Source organism: Meleagris gallopavo, chromosome 2 (genome assembly GCF_905368555.1).
Source record: "Meleagris gallopavo chromosome 2, MGAL_WU_HG_1.1, whole genome shotgun sequence".
NCBI lineage: Eukaryota > Metazoa > Chordata > Aves > Galliformes > Phasianidae > Meleagris > Meleagris gallopavo.
The window spans coordinates 54,235,425-54,258,959 of record NC_139405.1 but is presented as its reverse complement, the minus strand read 5'-3'; the positions used below and the strand labels follow the sequence as shown (position 1 = coordinate 54,258,959).

The window sequence follows — 23,535 nt, the reverse complement described above, 5'->3', positions numbered from 1 at the left end:
TGTATATGATATACATCTGAAACGCGTATCACAAATGTTAAAACCAGTCATATAAACCAATAGCATCACAACAGGAAAATAGTGAGAAAATGAATCCACTATGAATCCAATATGAATACAAAACGACTCAAACAGTTCAGCATAACAAAGACAAATGAAATTCCCCGCTACGCAGCAACTTTAAGTAGGAGCTTAAAATCATACATATTTCAGAATAATCACTTATGGAATGTCTTAGAATTGTGAAATTGTATTGATTTACATATATCAATGTGACAGATACTCTGCAAAGAAAAAATAAATCATTTATCTTCCAGGAAACAGGGAGGCAAGACGCCTGGTGCCTGTGGTATGTGAATACAGATTTATGCCCACAGAGAACTTGCTGAACATTTGCGGTTCTGAAAGATTTCAGCTATAAAACAGCATACCACCAAAAGTCAGGAGACGTGCTGCCATTTGATTTTAAACTCACACTCCACTACTGAAGTGGCACACAGCCCAGCAAGAAAAGCCCTAAGGAAGCAGTTCTACATTTTGGTGCTTCTAAATTATTTCTAAGGCTAACTACTTTCTGGTCAGCTTCTGCTCTGCCAGAAGTCAATTCAGCAATGAGGACATCACCTCAGAGACTCCACTGTCAAGCAGGGCCTCATGCATTGAAACAGCACTGATTGCATTGTTTTTAAAAGCATTAATTCAACCATGTGCATAAAAACGCCATTTTAGCATGCATAATTAGATTTTAAAAAGATAAAAGGACTGAGGAATTCTAGACTGTATAAGTGCATACATATAGTTACATCAGTAAATATGTACTTGAGATTGGGAGCAAAATGCATAGCAATATATATATTTTTAAATTATGCATATTACACTATTAAAGCATGAGATCTCACTACAGAAGCAATCCCATCCCACTTCTGAGAGATACAGACAAATTGTGAAATTAAATTACACAAGACTCATTTTGTTCAACTAACCCAGAAGCTGGTAAGGGATTACTGCACACACAGACTTGTGAAAGGATGAATTTGGTTTTCCTCCCCAGCACCTGCAAATTATTACAACTGAAAAGCTAGGGCACAGTTTGCTGTATATGGAATGTAGCAACTCCAAAAAAAACAAAAAAACAAAAAAAAAACCTGAGAACTGGGAAGGGTATAATGGCAATATTTTTAACAGGGAATTAAGGGAGTGCAGTGCTAGAAATCAAACTGCTTGCCTTTATGATGGAGAACTGAATGAACAGTTCTGCTCAAGAATATGCCAGCCTGTAAGGTTAGCACACACTCTTAAGAGTGAACAGACAAACCTTTGACCCTGGTAAAGCCTAATAAGCCTTGCAGTCAAATGCAGAGAGGAAGTAATAGATTTGCTGGAACTGGTTTCAGCAGTTTCAGGATAAGGGTGGGCAATGACTGGCACAGGAGCCCCTATTAAGCACAGGAGGATGATTTATTTTTATTTTTATTTTTTTTAATAAAGGGAAAAGGCTGGGAAATCAGAGCCAAGAGAAAGGGTGAAGTAGCTACAGATATCCTAGGGCAAATATTTTACTTCCTAATGTTTATTCAGTGCATTAAGAATAAATTCAAGACGGCTTGCAGGAAGGCTTCTCAGACCTCTGGCATAGATCTTAGAGAAAAATCAGCTCTGAAAAAGGATGTTTCTAGCTTTTGAAATCCACAGAACCCAAACTTTCTTCTGGCATAATGGTCAGACCACCTATGGAGATAGTAATGGAGTCTTTGTAAATAACCCCACAAGTAGGAAAGCTGCTCTTTCTTCAGATCTCTGTGTGCACCTTCTCTAGGAAGAGGGCATCTATTTCAGTGGAATGAGAGAGCCAGCAGAAGCTAATTTATGTGCATTTTGCTTCATACTTAAGGCAAAAAAAAGGAAAAAAAAAAAAAACACACCACCATCACAAAACCCAACCACAGCTACGTTCTACATTATAGAACCTGCTATTTCAGACACACAAACCCAGTAGCCTTCAGAAACAGAATACTGAAAGATCAAAGGAAGAACTTAACAATAAAAGGCAGAAGTATCACACAAGAAGAAAACAGAAGAAAGTAAAACAAGGCTCACAGCTCTCCTCAGTGTCCCCAGATTTCTCTGGTAACTGAAGGCAGACTCTCACCATGGTTCTGTGGTGAGGTGGGAACACACTGGCCTTTCCCTCAGTTAGGGCATTACTGTGGATGTTAATTTAACCAAGATAGCTACATTTTCTGATGAGTTCTGTGTCTCTGAAACATCTCAAATCTGTCTGAAATTCATCAGACAGGCAGATACAGCAAGAGGGTACAGGAGGGGAAAAAAAAATACAAGTTCTTAGGTTTTCTTTTCTTTGGGGAAGGCATAAAGAAAAAAAAAATGCCACATGCAGTGAAGAAATACAAGAAATAGTGACCTAATTTTCACTTTCCAAGTGAAAAAGTACTCTAGGTTTTTATCAGATGAACCTGAAAAAGGCAAAGATACAGTAGCTCAAGTGACACAAGGGAAAAGAAAACAACTAAGATGTATTATTTATCGAAGGTGAGTGGGGAAGGAAGATGTTTTTACTTAAAAAACAAACAAACAACAACAAGAGTCTTGCCCTCACAAAGTCCAGAGTCTCCCACTAGGAAGAAAATAAGTTTTGCCACTGTCAAAAATTCCAGCTACAAAAAACCAGATCCTTGCTGCATTTCGGCAGGGCTCTCTGTCAAAATACAGGCTACACTAACTTAAGCCAGGTGGTTTTTCTAAGACACTCTTCCTATCTGCTCACGCATTGCTTCTGATTTTGACTTATTCACTGCCCTGCTTGAATTCTTGAATTGTTCTGCTTGAACATTTTTCTCTTATCCTATTAAAATCTGTCCTGTAACACTCGATCCCAAATGTTCTTTCACAAACTCTGATATTCTTTCTTAAATCTAATAATTAACCTTAATCCATATTTTAAGCTGCTGAACACACAAGGGAGAAGTGCTATTTTCCTTTGATCCACTACTCTGACTCACTTTATTATGTACAGCAGAAGCAGCAGCATCAAGCCATTCAAGAAAAACAGGCAACTTTTGAAGGAGTAACACACCTTAAATACAATTGCATTTTTAAAAGGGTATTGATGTAACCGAAGTCATAATTGCAAGTAGCATAAAAAGGCTTCAAAAGCAGGTGGGAAGAGATCCTTCTCCCAGCCTAATCAACAAACAGTTGCTGGAAGTTTCACTTCCCAGCCTCCTCAGTTTATGAGCCCATCATTATTTACAGTTCAAAAGCTCACATCACATTAACGCTACAGAGTCATTAGAAGTGACCTGAGCTACAGGTTCAAACAGTTTCTGAGAGTATCAGGGCTGTGACAGACAAGGAATGCGCACACAGAGCACTGGGGTTTATCCTGATGCAGGAGAATACCTCAGGACATGAGGTGAGGCAAACCGGGCCCAAACTCTCAGATCACTTGAGCTAGTTATATCCAGGAGACACAAGCACACACTGAAGGCTTTGAGCCAGCACACTCAGCACCTGGCAACAGCAGACCACCTTCTGAAATCACATCCATATCACAGCCCGCATCACCAAACCAGTCAATGTAGCAGTACTGCTTGGAGTCAGTTATGCATGCATAGATATTTATCATCAAATGACTAAATCAGTAATCCATTTTTATGAATGTTTTAATTGCTATGTATTTTCCTAGTGTCCCTTTCTAACTTGCTGTGGAAAACCAAAAAATTCCAGGCTGCATGCGTTTCCAGTTTAGACACAGCCATAAGTTTATATTAATGGCTCTACCATTACAGAATTTGAGAATAAGTTATACTTGGCTAGATCCACTGGTCAGTGGAACATTAAGCACTCCCTTCTTGCCTGATACCCTTTCTCTGCTAATGAAAATAAATTCATGTTTCATTTATTTGTTTTTAAGAGGGATAATAAAAACACAGCACACAGTTATATTTTGATAATTGCAACAAGAACACATGCAAGCCCTTCTTCCAACAACCCTCTTTAAAGTAAGACCATTGCTTCTGTAAGGCATAGTTTCTTGGAAAAGTTAATTAAGAGACACCATGGCTAATTAGAAAGAATGTTGTGCAGTAAGGTGAACACCATCCTCTCCCTGACACAGATATCTCATGTGGAAAAGAAGGCTTCCCTCTGAAAGTTATATAGATTAAGCCAGCACAATGCTTTACAAAACAACACCTGAGTCCTGCTAAAATAAATCCCAGATCTTGAATTTTACTTCAATAGCAGAGAGAAACTCTGTAAAACCTGAAGAAGTTGATAGTGCCTAATCCTCTCATCCCCAAGACTCTGTTGGAATCACTGAGCAGTCAAAAGTCCAGACAGAAGAAAAATGCCTTCAAGGACAAAAAGCGCCAGAGAAGACCAAACCCCTGAAGACCAAAATAATGATGATTTACTTACACATGAGAGAACACGACAGAATTTCAACTAGTTGCCTGCTCTTCAGGTCAGCATCAAGTGTAATTTTTTTTTTTCTTTTAATCAAATTAGTGGTGGTAATAAAAATAAGCAGTATCTGTCATAACAAGAGCTGTTCTTCCTGATGACTCTCCTCTAATTAAGATCAGCTTTTTCTCATTTTTCCCTACCATCTGAGGTTCATCTGAGGAATATCAATCTCTTCCTATTCCAATTGTTTTCATGATATTTTGATTAAAGGTAATTCTGTAACTGCTCACGGTGTTGCATGTAACAGATGGCAAACAAGTAATTAAACCTATTCCCTCCATCCCCGAACATACAGTAAATCAACATGTGCTGGTGTTTTAATGAATACAGGCTCAGTCTGGGCTTATTTCAAATCCCATTCAAATGAATGACAGCCTCGCTATTGATTGGAAAAGGAATAAAAGTAGCCCTCACACCTCAAATTAATTAAAGCACAGAGACTGGGTCTGATCTTTCAAACAATTCCCACTTTCTTTTCATGCCTAGCAATAACAGCCTTTTGCAGCCATGCCACATCCTAAATGCTTGTTAAAAATCAGCATACATTTTATACATCCTCACAAAATATTAATGAAGGAGGAAAAAAAAAAAAAGCTAAATTTTTCCAAGGAAAATATGCACCAAATATATCAATGAACTTAAAGCTTGGAGAAAAAAAAAAAAAAATAAAACAAAAAAAAAAGAACAGTGATGTACCACAAATAACAATAAATACTTCAGCGGTTACTAGCAACAAAATATCCTTAGTGGTTATTTTTTCACATTTCTATACACTTGAATAAAAACAAAACAAAACAAAAAACAGCCCCTAAATCATTTGCTAGTGGGGAAAGGAGTATTAGAAATACTTCCCTCTATTGCTAGAAGGGAAGAAACCAAGAGCTACACATACCCCCATGAGATATATGCTATCTGTGGAGGCTGGAAGCTTGGTAAAGCTCCTGGCATGCCTCGTTCAGGACCACTTGCTCTGAAGAAGCACAACTAAGCTGATCTCCAAGCTGTGCCTTAAACAGGAGGCAGCTCCATCCTTAGGAGAGGCTGTGGAAAACCGCTACTAACTACAGATTTGGAGCCCGGTGAATGACAGGAAACACTAATAAGAGTCCTCAGCTTACAGCACTAACCCCTGTGCCTTACTGCTAACCCCATGAGTCAGCTGCTTAGCTGAAGAGTTCTCATTCAGCCCTCATCTCTGCTCTGATCATCAGAGTGGCTTATCAGGGAGTCTCTGCCCCCAACTGCTCCTGAGGCAATGCATCTCAATAGCATGGTGTAAGCACAGAGCCTGGACTGGAAAGGTGTACACTGTCAAGATGTTACTGTGTTGGCTGCAGACTTCATTACGTTACAGTACAGTCAAATCCCTCAGATTAAGCAAGAATTTAAATTCTTAAAGTGGAAAAAAAAAAAAAATTGCATCAATAAATCACCATTTACTGTTACTTGACCCACAGCTTTTCTCCAAAGTCAGTAAGACTCAAGCCAGGTAGAACTAGGCCAAATAAAAAGCCAAGCAAAGCACAGCCACAAGCTGTAACCTTTATACCAACTTGTCTTCATGACCGAAACTCTTTACTAGCAATTTCTAGAATGCCTCTGCTGCTTGGTTGACCTCAAAAATCAGATAACAAGAAAAAAATAAAATTAAGCTTTCAAATATCAAAGTAACTGCCTTCTGTCAAAGTATCACTCCCTGTAAAAATGTATGCTTTCTGATATCATTGCAACGTTTGGAAAAGATCCAACTAACCAGCTATAAAACCACATGTAACAGGAAATGAGCCCATGTTATCTTTCCCTGCCCTGCCCTGCCAAGCTCAATGCAGTTCATGCTAGCTATGCAATGCTGTATTGACCATAACTTGGAAGCACAAAAATCCAGGTAGAACAAAGGACAAAACAGTTGGTAATGGATTTTTTTTTTTTCCCCTCTCTGAGCTCATTTTTAGGAAGATAGGGTTCAGGAAAAGCAAACAAGCCATTTCAGTAAGACAGATCTATATATAGATAAACACACATTTGTTTTACAGGCTTTTAATCTACTGGTGCCAGGGATACTATTGTGCTGTTATGGCTGATGTTTGCATGCTATTAAAACACATTTTCTAGAACTGCAGGTCTAACATTTGGTTTTATTCCTACACCGATTTAATTTTTTTACCCCCTATCTACAGCATCACCAAATGATTTATGTAGAGTGGGTATCTCCCTTTGTTATACCAATTTATGCAAGACTGTGAATTTATGAATAAACATGATTTTCATGAAGCAGGAATTATATTCAGCAATTAAATACACACCAACATTTTGAAAATTCTATTTCCAGGTAATTTGGCTCATATCATGCCAAAAACTGAGGGGGGAAAAAAAAAAAAAAGAAAAACAATTTGTTTTGGAGTTGCTATGCCAGTTTTTTGGTTTTTTTTTTGTTTTTTTTTTTTAACTGAATTCTGTGCTCTAATCACTAGGAAAACATTTCCTCTCAGAAAACATGTTATGTGGGTGTGCTTGAAAACATCTGAGATTCTCAAGGACCACACTTTTCGTGGCATATATTGAAACATTTCTAAAAGTAGTAAATGACAGTTTCACAGCCACCTATCTGAATTTAAACAGAACAATTCTTTCTCAAACAGATAAAGGCCAAGTTATCATTCCGTTCCTGCAACTTCAGAAGCTGTCACACAAAAGTAGGACGAGACAACATTGTCCCTTTATTCTACTTCACAAGCCACCTCCTGCTGGTTTCCTGCTAACAGAGCCATTTCCCCAGTCCTCACATAGACATTATATTACATATTCATCCGTTTACCTAGATCTCTGCCATTGTGGGTCAAACAAACAAGTATGTGATACACGCATTTATGAGGAAGGAAGAAAGGCCTCACTGGAAGGCCTCACTGGTCTGCTTCTTTCTGGGTGAAGACCTAACTGATCACCTACCCCATTTTCATTGTAGAAAGGCAAGAGATTTTTAGCTTAACACATCATTTACAACATTCTGAGAATCACTGAAACGCACTTAAGAGATGCACAGACATCCATGGAACGTGCCCTGTGCTTCCATTTTTTTTAAATCAAAAAACACTATGTAATTTAAAACACAGCATTATGGCCAAAGCTCTCATGGGATTTTAAAGCCTTTAGAAATTCTATGAGCTATAGTGAGTAACTGCTGCCATTTCAATAAAAACTTGCTTCATATAGGTAGAAATCATAAGTCCATGAACTGCGATATTAAATAAAACAATGTAAAACCCAGGAATATTGCAGTTTCTGTGGCAGTTTTAACACACTGGGAAATAAAACCAAACCAATTTCTAAAATTAAATACTTCATTTGCCCACAAAAACAATTATACAAATACAGGAACTGTGCAGCACCTCAGGATACCGGCACAAAGCCAACTACCTGCTACAAAATTATATCTTAACATATATGGCTATCAGTACATCCCCAACTGAAGCCAAGAGCTCAGCATACCAAATATACATTCTGACGTGACTGGCCCTGCTGCTCCTGAACAAACCACATGGAGAAACCAGTGCTCACAGCCAGAACTCTGCCCACATTGAATGTAAGAGTGAAAAAGGAAAGGGAGATTTGCAAGGCCAACCTCAGAAACCAAAGGGATAGAAAATTCTGGGATCAGCACTGCACAAGGGCTAGTAGGCTCCCAACCTTTGCTTCCAGAAATAGACACACGCACTTTCTCTTTCTCAATATATATATATATATATATATATACACATACACACACACACACACACACACACACCTTCACAGCTTCAACCACAGGTTTCTAAAATGAGCATCAGTTTCCAAACAGTTCCTTTTCAATAGGGGGTGGATTTTTTGTTTTTTTGGGGGGGTGTTTTTTTGTTTGTTTGTTTGTTTGTTTTCCTTAATCATTTCCATAATTTTTTTTCTTTGAAAAACAACACCCTCACAAACAGAACAAACAAATCCAACAACAACCTGAAGAACACTGCACAGAGAAAAAGAAAATAAAAACCTGACAAATGAAAGATGAAAGTAGCGTATGGGAAAAAAAATAAAATATGACAGACAAGTAAAGGCAGCAAGGAGAATACCAGTGATAGTTGGAAACAAGGTATGAAGTGAGCCTGGTACCTAGCAACAAAGTGATACACACAGATTCGCTGCTAGCAGCTTCAGAACTCTGTAAAATACAGTAGGAAAGTGTTAAATGATTCAAATGGAAAACATGATAAACAACATGAAATGCCACAGAAGTTTGGAATGCCTAGAATTCATCTGGCACACAAATCATACTCACATTATTCTTCTGGCAAATAATTTCCTAGAAAAAAAGAAAGAAAAAAAAGAAAAACATTGATAACATTGAACAAATACTGGAAAAGATATCTGATCAGTACGATTTTCTAACTTTAAAATATACAGACAAAAGACAGAAAGAAGCTGTTTGATGCATGTTATTTTAGCCTGCCAAATCAATGGAAATCGGTATTGTCTCAAGAGAGACAATCCGTAATTGAAAAAGATTGCAGAACTAAATAGATACATACATCCTGTATATACACATGGGAGCACATGCAGTCCTGAAAGGGACTGTCCAAAAGTCAGCTATTAATACATACATATTTAGCTTTACAAATATTATCTTCCTGCCAGTAGAAAAACCTGTAAAGGGTACTAAAAACAGTACTTCTAGGAAGTTTCAGATATTCCTAGCTTGCAGTGAAAGTCAACCAATTCAAGTTGGCTGAAATTCATGTTGCTCAAATAAATCTGATGCAAAGAATATACAATTTAAACCACAATTTAAATGCAAAGTTTCAGAGAACGAGAATCTAAAGCACACGTGGATAGGAAGAGGTGATTCTTGCACAGCAGTTGGGTGATACAGCTCAAGAAGCCACCTGAAGGCAAACCACCTGTGGGAAGTGGCCTTGCCTTCAGGAAATTCTGCCACTGCCAGATTTATTAGCTATACTATACTTCTGCCACAGTGACCACTGAAGAGCTTCACAAGTCATATCACTAAAAACAGAGGCAGTCTCAAAGCAAGGCACCTCATACTTTCCCCATTGCAAGTTTCAGACTTCCATGAGCTTCTTTTCACCCCTAGCTGAGGTGACCTATGTTTCCTTATATCTTAATTAAATCACATGCTGCAGTTGTGTATTTCCTACATTTCCATAATCACTACTTTTGTTTTCTTCAATTTACAACCCTCACATACAAGATTAAAACAGTGCACACACAAAGCTTACCCATGAAAAAAAAAAGTTAACTAGTATACTGCACACTCCTGCAGCGCTTCCAGTCTAACTGCTAGCTGTAACACATACAGGAACACTGCCTCAAAAGATGTTCCTGCATGCCCACAACTATATTATTCTCTTCATTTTTTAAGATGGTCACCACATAATATGGAAAGGGATTTGCTTTTCGAAAAATTTTCTGCGAACACTCTGCAGAAGCATGGGCTCAACTCAAACCTAAAAGAAACTGTGGGCATTGTTTCTGAGTCTATCAGTGGGCATTATAACAGCAGCAACTGGGAAAGTGGAGCCTCACAGCATAGAATTCAGATTCCATCAACACCAGTGGGAACCCAACACATGACTTGTTTGCAAAGTCCAACTCCTGAACTAGTAATAGTTTTTCCCAAGCAATGCCTCACTCCTAGCAAACTCTCAGTGGGAGTCAAATGTTTGGCTCCTCTGTAGTACAGTGAAATCCTGCTCTGCTTATACCATAAACCACTGTACTTCCACAATTGAATTAAATCCAAAGGTGGATCTTTTACAATGAGCGGTTTTATTTTTAGGGCTTTTATCTGAATACCCTTTGTTTTGCACACAGAAGGGAAGTAATTGGATTACCACCATTTCAGTTGGCCAAGATCATTTGGATGGAGGCACAGGGAGAAGAAACTAAACTCAAGGTATTTCTGTCCTACAGGAGAGCCAAGCTGCAAACAGCCAGGCAGAATCAAAACCAAGTACCTTGCATTAGCCAGAAGCAGTGGAAGCAAACCCTTTGTAAGAAGCAGCAGAGCCCAGACTGTAACCTGACTCATCAAGCTGCTTATTGAAAAGCTTTTCAGCAATGCCTTGAGCTTAACTGCAATGGCATGTAACACCTCTTGATGACAGCTAATGAATCTGAGGGAGTGGAAGTAATTTAAAAACTGCTATCCAAATTGTCTGCCCTCTCACAACCTCATGGAAGTCAGCAAAACTTTAGTGTAGGATGGAGCAAGTGTCAAGTCCTCGGCTTCCACAGTTCACAGCTAAACCACTACTCAGCATTCAGCCAGCCTACCACATGGTGAACATTGTCACTGAGAAACAGGGATCAGTTGTGTCTAACAAACTGCTACAGTGTCAATAAACTGCAGCAGAACAATCCTGCACGTGCTTGATATAAACAACTGTAACTCAGCAAGAATTACCAGTGACCACCTGCGGTCCCATCAGGACAGAAAACTGCTACTTTGCACTAGGACTAAAACATCACACCTTTCTTAACCAATTGCTCTTACTGTTAACGCCAAATAACGAAAATTCTGTTGAATGAGAAAACCAAAGATTTAAGTTCTCTCCTGAGATGTGTCAAACTTCTGTTTCCATAAAGAGCTACTCAATACCAAGGTATTTAACTGACCATGGTAAAGTCACCTACATCTTTCTCTTGGGAAAAAATGAACTGAGTTTTTCAGCATTGCACTGAAAACTTAATTTTTAGGCCTCAGAATATTTTTGTTATTCTATTGTGAAGCATACATGTCTTCTGTATTTCTCATGGAAACACAGAGTCTAATCTCAAGGGCAGAACAACTGCAACTTCCCCTCTTGCACTTTTTCATTCAGAGCTACCTTCAGCGACTGCAGAGACTCAGAATTCGTATCACAGTAGAGGATAATGTTGTTAGCCATACTGAAGCTCTCTCTGACTCCCAGGTGGTAGAAGAGGGAAGGCTGACGAAAGGCATCACTCATCTCTACAACAGCAATATCTGTAGAAAGAAATGAAAAATGGTCAATGCCACACATTTCTAACAGCCACATATTTCTATGCCATTTCTTTCCATTTACTTCAACTTCCATCAAAGTGTTTGCTTTTTAAGTAGGAAATTTTAAGTAGGATTTTAAGAAGGAAATAGAATTATAAAGGGTTTTCCCCATTTCAGTTATGTCTGAATTTTGACTATAGTCAGCAGGATGTGGTTTAATTTTTTTTCTTTCTGTTCTTTCCTTCTTCACTTTCCTCCCCACCCATTCTCTCCTTTACATGAGACCTTAACTTCCCCAGGTAAAAAGTGGTGAAACATCACTAATCATAAAAAAGCAAACAGTTCATTTGGTGCGATGGAAAACAAAATTTGTTTAGTTAACCTCTATAAGGTAAATGAGGACCTCATAGGAAAAAAAAAAAATTGTATTTTATTTATATTTTCACCCTCCATGCAAGGTACAATAAAAATTGATTTAATTAAGTACACAACTGCATAATCAAGAACCTTATCACAGAGTCCTGTTCACAGCAGATTTGACCTGCATGAACAAAACTAACTTCATGCACAAATGCCTGCAAAACAGGGCATGCAGTCCTCTGCAATGTCTCTTAAAATGCATGTTTCATGTTCCCAGAGTCACGAAGTAAAAGTAAAGCATGAGGAAACTACAACATATCAGCATACATAAGGGAGGCTTCTTTTCTAATAGGCAGAATATTTCCACTACAAACGTTTTGTTGGATCAAGAGGGTAAACTAACTAAAATGACTCATCTCCACCTCTCCTGCAAACAGCCTTCTCCCTCTTGGGATATATTCTTCACCCAATCCCATTATTTGGTGTTCAATTCAAAGAAATGTAGTAATGTGAAGGAAAAAAAAAAAGAAAAAGAAACATGGTCTTCTTCATCTCTCCCTGCTTTCCCTTTCTGTGAACTCTTTTACAATAAAAGACAAGCTCTGCAGACAAAAAGCTTATTACCCTGATGCCCTTTTACTAAGAATCAATTACATAGGTTGCTCCAAATGTAATGCCTCCTATTTATTCCCATGGAAACTACAACAGATGCCAAGAACACAATAACACTATTCAATAGAACAAATTCTAAAATCAAATATGAAGTTATTTTCTTTAGACACCTCTTAATTTGTGTTCTAAGAACACCTCTGTTCAATTCTACATAAATATCTGAAGCATGGATTCCTCCAAATCCATTTTATTGAAGTAGAAAACAAAGCGTATTACTAGAACTGTACATAGATTGATTTTTGTTAATTTTCAGAAATTGAAATGTCACAAAAGCCCAATAAGAATAAGAACAATTTTACTAGACATTGCTTGGGTAGGCTTTTAATTATTGAGGGTTGATTATTTATTTATATATATTTTAGAAAGTTGCTTAAAAGCAACTTGCTGCTGCAAGTTCTATTTTTAACTGCTCTTATTCACATAAAAATCCAATCTTTGGAAACTGCAAGCTGATGGTACATTTCTGTTACCTTGAGCAGGAGAAAAACTTGTGCAACTTTCCATTACTTACTTCTCAAATCTTGCAAGATAACCACTAGAGTTGCGAAACTAACAGTGAAAGAGAAATATTACTTAACAAAGTGATAGTACCTGACCAAAAAAAGAACTCAGAAAATACTTGAGGAAACCTGCATTAAACTGGCAATTTCCCAGGACCGTGAAGAAGGAAAATTTACACACAGACAGGCACACACACACGCCAGCAACAGCAAAAACCAAACCAAAAACTATCACCCTTACTACTGTCAAGATGAGATGGCCAAATCCATTTAATACAGTTGTTAGAACAAATCAGACTTCCCACCACGTTGTAAGAAATGTTCTTGGATCCTGACCTACTCCTCAAATCAGACCAAAACACAAAACAAAAAAAGCCTGAGGCTTGGGCTACTCAAAAAACAGAGAAGCACCACGAGGTCCAGTAAACATTTGTAAGAAATATGACACAAAAATGCTGGTATAAAGTGTTGTGATTATTATTATTATTTAATGTAACACGGGCTTGCTTTCTTTATATTTTAAGACTTCTGTGAAATACAGGCCTTTCAGATAACCTTGTGCAATAGAGAATTTTTTTTCACAAGGAGAGCTCCAACTTCTGTGTAGTGTTCCTCCTCACTCTAGTGGATATGTATTTTAAGATGAAGCTGATATTTATTACAAAAAGATCAGATTTCCAAAGTCTGCACTAGTCCTCTGGGGCTGATACCATAGTTTTCAATGGGAACAGCTCAACTCATACTTGGAATTCCAACAAACCACAAGAAGCACGTGTGCTTTTGTGATCAGGTGTCTATCACACTGAAAACAACAAAAAAAACCTCTATACCCTAAGTAAACTCCTGCAACCCATTTTTTACAATATTCTTTCAAAACAGCTTTGACCAAAGGAGGAAGCAAAGTATGGAGCATTGGCCAGAAGCTCAGAAGTCAAATGCAGAGCAGCAAGCAGAAGCTCATCTTCTGGGTGAAATTCAGCTGTTTTGTCCATCTTTACCCATTTTTTCTATCTCTACTTCTTGCCCGCAAAGCAACGGTAGTGGTAATGACTCCTATAAGGCACCTGAAACATATTGTCAAGTACACCTAAGGCAGTTAAACACCATATTGAGTTACATAAAGTATGATTAGAAGTTTACAGGAGCTGAGCAAGACTAACGTTTTCCATGACAAATCTAGCTCAAGTAAGTATCCATAAAAATTCTCACCAGTTCAGATGAGCCAGGGTTTAACATAGCATGAGACAACTGTTTGGCCATCAATATATAAGCTGCTAGAACCCTACTTAGCAGTCTCTCACTTCCACCAGGTTAGATTAGTCTAAAACTGTGCCGTAGTGAAAGATACACAATTTCACAAGTAACAAAAAAGCATTTTGATACAAAGTGGAAGCAACATTTCCACAATAAGAGCGGAAAAATAAACCCACTCAAAGCATTTGCAGTTTCAGTTTCAAGGCAAAAATAAATAAATAAATAAAAATAAAAATTGACCACGAGCTCCAATCAGAGTAGAGCGCTCTTAACACCTAAGCCCCAATGTACTCTGAAGGCCAAGAGCTGACAATTCACTCCAAATGCTTTTACATATCTATGTTCCAGAAAAGTCTGTTCAGACTGAGATTCACAGGCTAGCGAGCAGATTGGGTATGGATGCATGCTGTACAAAACAGGAGCAAGAGACAGGGAAGTGGAAGCACTGAAATTCTTGTAGCCACACAGGAATGAATAAATTTTAGTCCTTACTTACATCTTGCACGTAAGATTAAATGTCACATTTAACTAATAAAAGCAAGAGACTTGTTTACAGACCACAGATACACCAATGCTATTTAAAGAAAACAGGGACAGGATGCTCTTTTTTACTAGTTATCTTAGACATCCATAGATACAGAGCCTCATAATAAATCTTACAGCAAATTATTGTGCCTTGCTAGCTTCTGAACATTAAAGAAAGTCTAGTCACAGCCTTCTCTCTCACCACTTTAAGCAACTGCCATGCCTATAGTGATGATCTGGAGCATCAACATGTGCATGAGAAGTGTAGCTCTGGCTGAGACACAGAAGCAGCGTAACTGCAGCAGCATGCAGCTCAGTCAGTTCTTGGTGTCCGTTTCACAAGCCACAACTTCTACCTGACCATAACCAAGCTGTCTGTAATGAAGCTGCTTGTGTACAAATAAGCCAGGATAACCACACTGAGCTGTGGACATAACTACAACCACCAAGCAGTACTACCTCACATTACTAGGCTAATTGATGTCTATACTAAAAACAGCTCAAAATACAGTCACACAACACATGCAAAAGAACAAAGTGCTACTGCACAGGGAGTCTGCTTGTAATTAATCTCAGAAAGTAGACTTGTGTGACAGAATTAGAGGTAATTGGCTTGATTCTTTCTGCCCAAGATGCAGCAGAAGCTCAAGGACACATCTCTGTGAAGGCTGGCATATATTACAACTGTGTGACAAACATTTCTTATCCGCAGTGCAGATCCACTTACATCTTTTTATACTACATGTACAAAGATCATGAACTTCATACATAACATCTCTACTAATTACATTTTCTTAGCATATTGCAAGAACTTAAGATCATGTATAGTAATGTGGTCAAGAAGGGGAAGTGTCCATTTAATGTATATAAAGCCTTTTTGTCTTGGTTATTACCAATGCCTTTAGTCACTAAGAAATGCAGTGGCCAAAGTTCAACTCCTGCTTATTGCTTAAAATATAACAGGGCAAAGAAGAATGTTTAAACAAACACAAGATATTATACACATACACCCTACTTTTTGATACTGTCTGCTTACAACAGTGCTGCCAGGAAGAACAATGAATACAAACAGATCAGTTGTAAAATTGATGAATGTTTATGTTTGCTATTATCTTCTGATTAATTAGTGCACAGTTGTTGCTTCATATTCATTGTCCCACAGTTAATCAGGACAAAATAAAAACTAATTACTATCAGCAAACTCTGGGATAGGCCAATATTTATGGTTCCTTTTCTCTTGGAGGTTAAAACTCTTTCAACAGAGGCACAAAACCAGACTAAATTTATTTGAACATAAGTTTGAGTGCCAATCATTTTTCATATTGTGATAACAACAATGGTTTCAATAAGCCATGATGGCATTCCCTATTGGGTGAACTTTCAGAAACGAGCAAATGGAAAACATCCTCACCAACTCCTATACGGTTCTCTGTTTTTGACACAGATACCTTATTCCCCACCAAGAGACTGCCTTCTTCAGTTAGGAAGCCCGTTTTGGAAATCACAGTACAACATCAGTGCAGCTCGGTAGATTGGTTCTGGTGTGTAAACCATAGCATCACTGACTTGTCAGCATCAGTGGAATCAGGCTTATCTTGTCAGGAGCGTCTCATGCATTACCAGGACCGGAAGCTGCTGATGGGAGTCACTCACATGAGGACACCTCAACACAGGGGAATGGTCGACCTCTCCGGAAACCTGTCTGGCCAAGCCGGTCTGTCGGGAAAGGCTAGCCAGAAAAAAGGCTTTGTAGAGGTATCTGAGGTTTGGGTATAGTGGGAAAAGTGGGTATGGACAGCACACTTGAGCTTCAGATACTAGAGGAAAAGCAAAATACTTGTACAAACTACAATTAAAGTGCAAAATACAAGCAAAAGCACTAAAAGCTAACACATCTGTTGATTTGCTATTTCCTGTTGCAGACTTCCACTGTCTAGCATTTAGTTCAGATTTCTTATTCCAGCACCTTATGTCACAACCCCAGCAGACCAGGTCAGCACAGCACTGGTGACACCAATGCTCTTGGGAGCTTTCTTCTTTAAATTACTGCAGTAACCCTGGATCAGGTTAATTACTTTTATGAAATGGAAGCAGAGATTCTGCATCACTAACGTACAATTTAGAGCCAATCTTGCAACCTACTTGAAGGGGAATTCCTGAGCTCACATTCCTAGCTGATGAACAGGTATCTCATTCTGGTGAGCATCCCATTCAGTTTGCTGTGTAGCACAAAGCAGAGGCAGAATTAGGCCACCTAGTACTCCAAAAGCAGTAAGTCACCTTCCAATAAGAAGTATCACGTTGCCCATATACTTGTATTAAGCCCAGTGCTCCTTGGAAAAATAAACTGAGTCAAACTTGTCTTGAATTCAAAAATGAAGCTAGACAAACACTAATAAGTAAAAGGTGTGATTTCATCTCAGATAAACTCTTTAACAATTAACTAGTAGGGGTAGTTCTGACCCTCCCCATATGTGTATTAGACCTAGTAAAGCTGATACCCAGAGAGACAAGTGAAATCCTGCAATACCTTTTGAGTATGTGAAGGGAAGAGAACTTCTGGATTCAATAATACATGGCTGATGAGAGCAAAACAGGCTTCTTACTGAAGAAAACAGCAGAAGACAGCAAATAAATGGTTACAATGAAAGTTCATACAGATGTTAGATAAATGAACGAGAGGGGAAAAACGTAGGCGATAAACATAAAAGAAGAGTGTGTAGGAACTAACAGCAAACTGCATGGCAGTCTGTCAATGATCTGAAGACAAATGGAGAAGGAAAAAAAGAGAAGGCTCAAGATTGAACAAAATACAACCTATCTTGGCTCAAGACAAAGGAATGTGATGTTATCACATGATTCCAACCCCCAAAAATTAAGAAAAAATACCCTCAGCTTGATGCATGTGGGAGGAACTGAGGAATAGGCAAGAATAAAAAGATGACAACCAAACAAAGAATGATTTATTTAAAAATAACCTCAGTATGTTTGGGATCATTGCATCTGTATCAATCCTAATGAAACAGGCTCCGCAGTACAAGAATGTGAAATACTAAATACTTTACATTAGAAAAATACTCAGAACTCAAGTAAGGAATTCATGAGGCTCAGATGAATGCTCAAACACATTTCCAAGGCTGGTAAGACCTGCGCTGGTACTAACGTATTTTGAAACAATACCCCAACACAAGGAAAAGTCAAGGAAAGCAATGCAATCTGCAGCAACTCAGTACTTCCACACTTAGAAGTGTTGTCCAGTAGATTGCATTGCTGGGAAACTATATATATATATGCGTGTGTGTGTGCGCATGTGTGTATATATATATATAAAAATTATTTTCCTCTCAATGTAGACAAAGCATTCCTTCAGCCTGAATAAGATCAAGGGAAAATATATATATTTATATTTAAATATATAAATAAAAAAAACACTCACATAAATAAGTGATGTGATAGTACCTGTGTGATTATTTTGGTATACATTTTCATGTTATGTGCTTTTTACGTTTAAGACACATGAGACGAAGGAGTGATTAGATGATACATTCTCTGAAGTGACAGACTACTCAGGAAGAAAGTATTTGTGGGGATCACAGGTGTGCCAACGATGAGCTCAGAGAAGGAAAGACAGTCCTAAGGAAAGCAAACAGCCAATCTTCAGAGGTGATGGAAAGAAATTCTCCTAAATTCTAAAAGAACCATAGAGCTTACTACAGCTTCGGAGTTCATCATATAGCTTTGGAGCTGAGTTCATTAAAACCAAGCCAGAAAACAACCCACCTTGAAGACAGAAGTGGCAAAAGGAAAGTTGATCCAAAGTTCTTACTTTTATTTATTTATTCTGTTTATTTCTGCATTAACTGATCTAAAATTTTCTCTAATTTTTATTCTAATAAAATTTGACTATACGGTTATATATTTGCCCTCTTTGGGGAATTCAATATGACAAGAATGTCTATAAGGGGGTCTACATCCAACCTTCAAAAACAACTGATGGTTTCCATCACAACAGCTGGAGGGATCAGATCAAAGCTCTGTTTAGCTCAGTCCTGCCAGAAGCCAGCAGTCAGTGTTGCAAGCACTGTAAGAAAGAGGCAAATAAAGACCAGTCTTTCTCAATCAGCAGTCCAGAGACACTTTAAGAAAACTCTTGAACGAGCTAGAAGTCTGAAGAGTAATAACTAATTTAGTGCTTAATATCACATGCATAATCAGAAGTGCTTTTCTTCACGTGTTGCTGCACATTCACTATCACTGAACTTCAGCTTTCCCTTAACTGCTCAATTGCCTGGTACCATAATACTTTCTACAGCCCCTTACAGTCAGCCCTTTACAGTCCTGACTAGCCTGCACACCAGCAAACATCACCGCCACACTGCTGACAAATCTTCTGAAAGGTCTAATTAAAAAAGAAAGCACAGAGCAATCCTTTCACCAGCACACTTCACTACTGGTAACCTTGATACATTGCCAAACCGATTTTCTGTTGCAACACTTCAACAATTCAACTATTGCAAGGGAATAAATATTTCAGCTCCAGTCATTTTGTCTCTTAAACAACTTTGGTCAGGGACCTTGTCTACAGCTTTCTGACATTCAAAGACACAGTCTTACAAAGGAAGACTTGGAAAATATTGAAGTCTGACTTACCTCTACAAAAAAGCTAGGTCAGCTCTTCCCTACTGCCAGATTTTATCTGTACGCCTATGAGATTTATTTTTTATTTGTATTTTCAGCCCATTTTTCTACTGATATTACATTACTGTCTCCCTTTCCTACTGTGACAACACCCACTAAAGTCAGAAGTCACACACCATTAATAACAATGCCATATTTTTTAACTGGAGTTTAGAGCTTGGAGCTTTTTAAAGGAGTTTAGAGCAGGAGACATCAATGCACAGGCCTTTATAAGACATTACTATTCATTTTATCAGCTTATTTTATAGCCTTTTCTCCAGCAACTTAAATCTAAGTCAATTCCTCAGACTTATCTCCTTAATGAAAGTCTTTCAAAAGATCATAGCAGGAAAGCTGCATCTTTCTCAATTTTTCCTTTCCAATCTTATTGCACAGGATCCCTAGCTTGCTCCCTGTTGGCGAAGCATTTCAGAATGCTCAAACCTGACTTCAGCAAATATTTCTCCAACTCTTTTGGAAATTGCCTTATAAAGGCTTATATTACATTTGCCACAGTTTATGTTCTTTCAACTTGTTTCCTTACCACCTGAGCATAAGCTGTCCTTTCAAAGGGCATCATTCCATTCCTTCTTCCTCTTGACAAAGCCACCTTCTGGGGGCTACTTTAAAACTTCTTTTAGTAAGTAGCACACATCTTCTGGAAGCAATTTTTTTTTGAGGTATCTCCCTGCTACCTGAAAGCACTTCTGTTTAGTTGCTCCTTTCAGATTTCTATTAAGAAGCTGACTCATTGTTTGTTTTTCCACAAGTTCTATCAGAAATATGGGCTGCCTCAAAGACGGGCAAGACCAAACTACAAGGCTAAGCCAGACAGAGACAATGTGTCTCAGTCCCTTAAGCAGGGCAGAGCTCTGTTTGTTACGCTGATAAAAAGTCCAAAAGTGTTTCTAATTCAAAGATGTGGAATTATTTCTTACAACATTATTTTCAACTCATGATTGAGAAATGGCAACACCCTAGTCATACCAAATATGGTGTAAACATAGAAAATCCCTAAGCAGTGAGCACAGATTGGAAAATATATACATAGTATTTTAAGAGTATGAAGAACAGCTGGAATGCATAAAACGTGGATCTTCCCATGCTTCCAAACATGGGAACAGAAGTATTCAAGGGCATGTAAAAAATGTGTTTATTTAAGTGTTTACTTACTCAAGAAACTATTTCCATCATAAAGAGAAAATGTCATAAATGATACAATATTTGAGAACTTAAGGCCCCAAGCACAATCTGAATGAAAGGTATAGAATACAGTTACCATTTCTGGTTCTCACCACTGGTCCCAAGAAACTAAACTGCTACTCCTTCACTGTAGCATTCAGTGTTTTTCCAGGAACAAAAAGACCCTATCTGAGAAGAAAAACGCCCAAGGGCTTAGGGAGTCTCACATGCCAGGTTTTCTAAAGTAAACACCAATATCTCTTAAAAATGCACAAATGTTACTAAATAGGTTTGACCCAGAAAGGAGCACATTCTCAATAGTTCTTCAGCAAAGTAATCATAGCAATTCATATTCTGTTAAAAAAATTTTAAAAAATCTGCCTGAGTAGCTTCATCTAAAAGCCTTAGATCATAACTACTGAGCTGGCAATATGCTGTGCTGTCTTTCCTTAGGGATGGACTCACAGCTCGGGAATTTAAACTGCTCACTACTACTTTTTGCACTTTGCTCTTGAGCATTTTAAAATAAACTCCAAGTTTAGCAAAAACACCCTATTCTTCCTTATAGGATATAAGAGTATTTACCAATGATACAGTGCCAAACTGCAGCACCTTATCAGAAGGATCCTTGCAGGCGCATGTTTGCATTCCTGATTTGTATGTTAACACTGCTAAATTTTTTCTACGACACTAATCTGGGAAGCATCCTGAAGGACAGGAGTGGAACTGATTTGGGAGACTGAAAACAATGTGAGTCTTTACTGTACTCTATGCTTAGGAGTGCTGAAATCAAATAAGTCTGCCTAGACCACGCAGGAAGAAGGAAAGACTTCATAATTGATAGCAGCCACAGAATGAATGAGCCAGTAGTGTATAGTATTACAAAAAGAAGCCACGCTCTGTCCTGTGTGAAAGAGAGCTTCACACGAAAAACAGCAAAGGTCTCTGTCTGGCACTCACAAGGCAACAAGTTCATCTGCCTGGAGTTCAAGGTGGATTAGCAGAAACCCTGTTAACCCTGCATTCCTCTGTGATTTGCATTGCCCCTTCTTGTTTTTGCAAACCATGCTACACTGAATATACTCACTTAACAAAAAGCATACTGTGCTGCTGCTTTGGACTTCACCACACAGAATGCTGACTTCGTTTTCTTTATGTTTAAAGCGTGTAACAATTTAGTTATGCTTAAATTAATTAAAATGGGAATGCTCTTATTCCAGTATCTACCTTGCAGCTAATTCCAAACAGACTGTGCGTGTAGGACAGCTGTAGTACATTTTGACTGTATGTTAAAGAAACTTTCATGAAATAGAAGAATTAACATTCACAATGAAGTAGACAAAAAACACCTATTAAGAAAATGCTCTTAGCTGCAGCTGATAAATGAAAACAGATAGAAAGCTCCCTTTCTTCAAGTTTTTTTTTTTTTCAAAATAAAAGTGGAAAATTTGCTCAGGCCATTCTCAACCATAGATATTCGTTTCAGCACTGAAAGCAAATTGCTCAAAAGTAAAAGAAAATGCTCCATGAAGTGCTTTTACTTCTGCATGTTCTGGATGTCTCTGATGTACTTTCAGTTGTTTTTTTTTTTGTTTTTTTGCATAAATGAGGGATTGCAACATGCCTTTTCCCCTTCACCAGAAGTTCCTAGAAGCACCATGTACAAAACATTCCTCATAAGCCCAAGTTACAAGACAGTTATGCTATAGGAGATGTAATGAAGGATTCTGCCTTCAGAAGTACTCTTTGTAAGTCACAGTTTCTTCTGCTTGGATCAACAGTAAAATAGTTACCAAAGGGCAGAGGTAGCTGCTTACTGATAAGAACTTTTAAAAACAAACATTTCAATTCCCACTGGCTGAAAATTATCTCAGGGCAAAATATCCAGAGATCTAACACCAAAGAGAAGTTATTAGTATATATCATTTACTCACAACAACTGTATCAACTGCATTTTCTTGTACTGCTTTTATCCACCTTCAACATATCTACAGGCAACACTTTTAGCAGAAAGATGTAAATGGCAGAAACACAGCTGTGAAAATGTGTCAAAGTTCCCTAGGGACCTCCTCATCCTTGCAGAGCCTGGGTACTAGAAGGCTCAAGTACCTATGAGTTCTCAGCACATTCAGAGAGGTCTTCTTAGATATACCCAACAGCCAACCCAACTCCTCCTCTTGCTTCTCCTCCTCAGATCCCAGTTCCAAGTTGCAAAACTCTCCTCATGCATCAGAAAAAAGAAAAAAAAAAAGAAAGAAAGAAAAAGAAAAAAAAAAGAGCTTAAACATCAAATTAACTTTCTTCACTTTGAAAGTCACCCACAAATGAAACAAAGTTTGCTGTTCCAGGGGTATCCTCCTGACAGAATCATGGAATGGCTCATGTTGGAAAGGATCTTAATGATCATCTGTCATGGTCATGGTTGCCACCACTAGATCAGGTTGCTCAGGGCCCTGAAGATCTTGGAGCTCCACAGTTATGGAACTGAAGAGACCAGCCAGGCGGCAATGCAGTAGTGCACAGAGAAAGCATACAAGAGTCAATATGTCTATGGACGGCCTTCCTTCTATTTCAGATGCCAGAATGATGTCATTTCCTTGGATAGGATAAACTGATGTGCTTCTGTGACTTAGGTTAAATTAAGTGATGATCTGCCCCCTCCCCCCCCCCCCCCCGTTGAGTGACTGGCATTAAAGACATCGGTCTTATTCACATTTGCATCTACCTCTGCATAACATTTACAACCTCATTTCTGTAGCAAATTAGTTAGAAAATTTACTAGTTAACATCATCTCTGAATGAAGTGTGCCATTTTAGCCTTAAGGATAATCATATTATGTCAGATTAGGAAGCGCATCTAGTCCAGCA

At 38.2% G+C, this 23,535-nt stretch overlaps 1 protein-coding gene across 1 annotated transcript in view; it reads right to left on the bottom strand.

The window, feature by feature from the left end:
• Window positions 1–23,535, bottom strand: part of MAP3K5 (mitogen-activated protein kinase kinase kinase 5) — a 92,400-nt gene that overhangs the window by 49,552 nt on the left and 19,313 nt on the right. The window contains exons 2-3 of the mRNA XM_085217217.1: window positions 11,361–11,500; window positions 8,792–8,815 (exon numbers count right to left, since the gene is read on the bottom strand). Coding sequence (XP_085073343.1) covers window positions 8,792–8,815; window positions 11,361–11,500 — 164 coding nt within the window. The remainder of the gene's footprint in view (window positions 1–8,791; window positions 8,816–11,360; window positions 11,501–23,535) is intronic.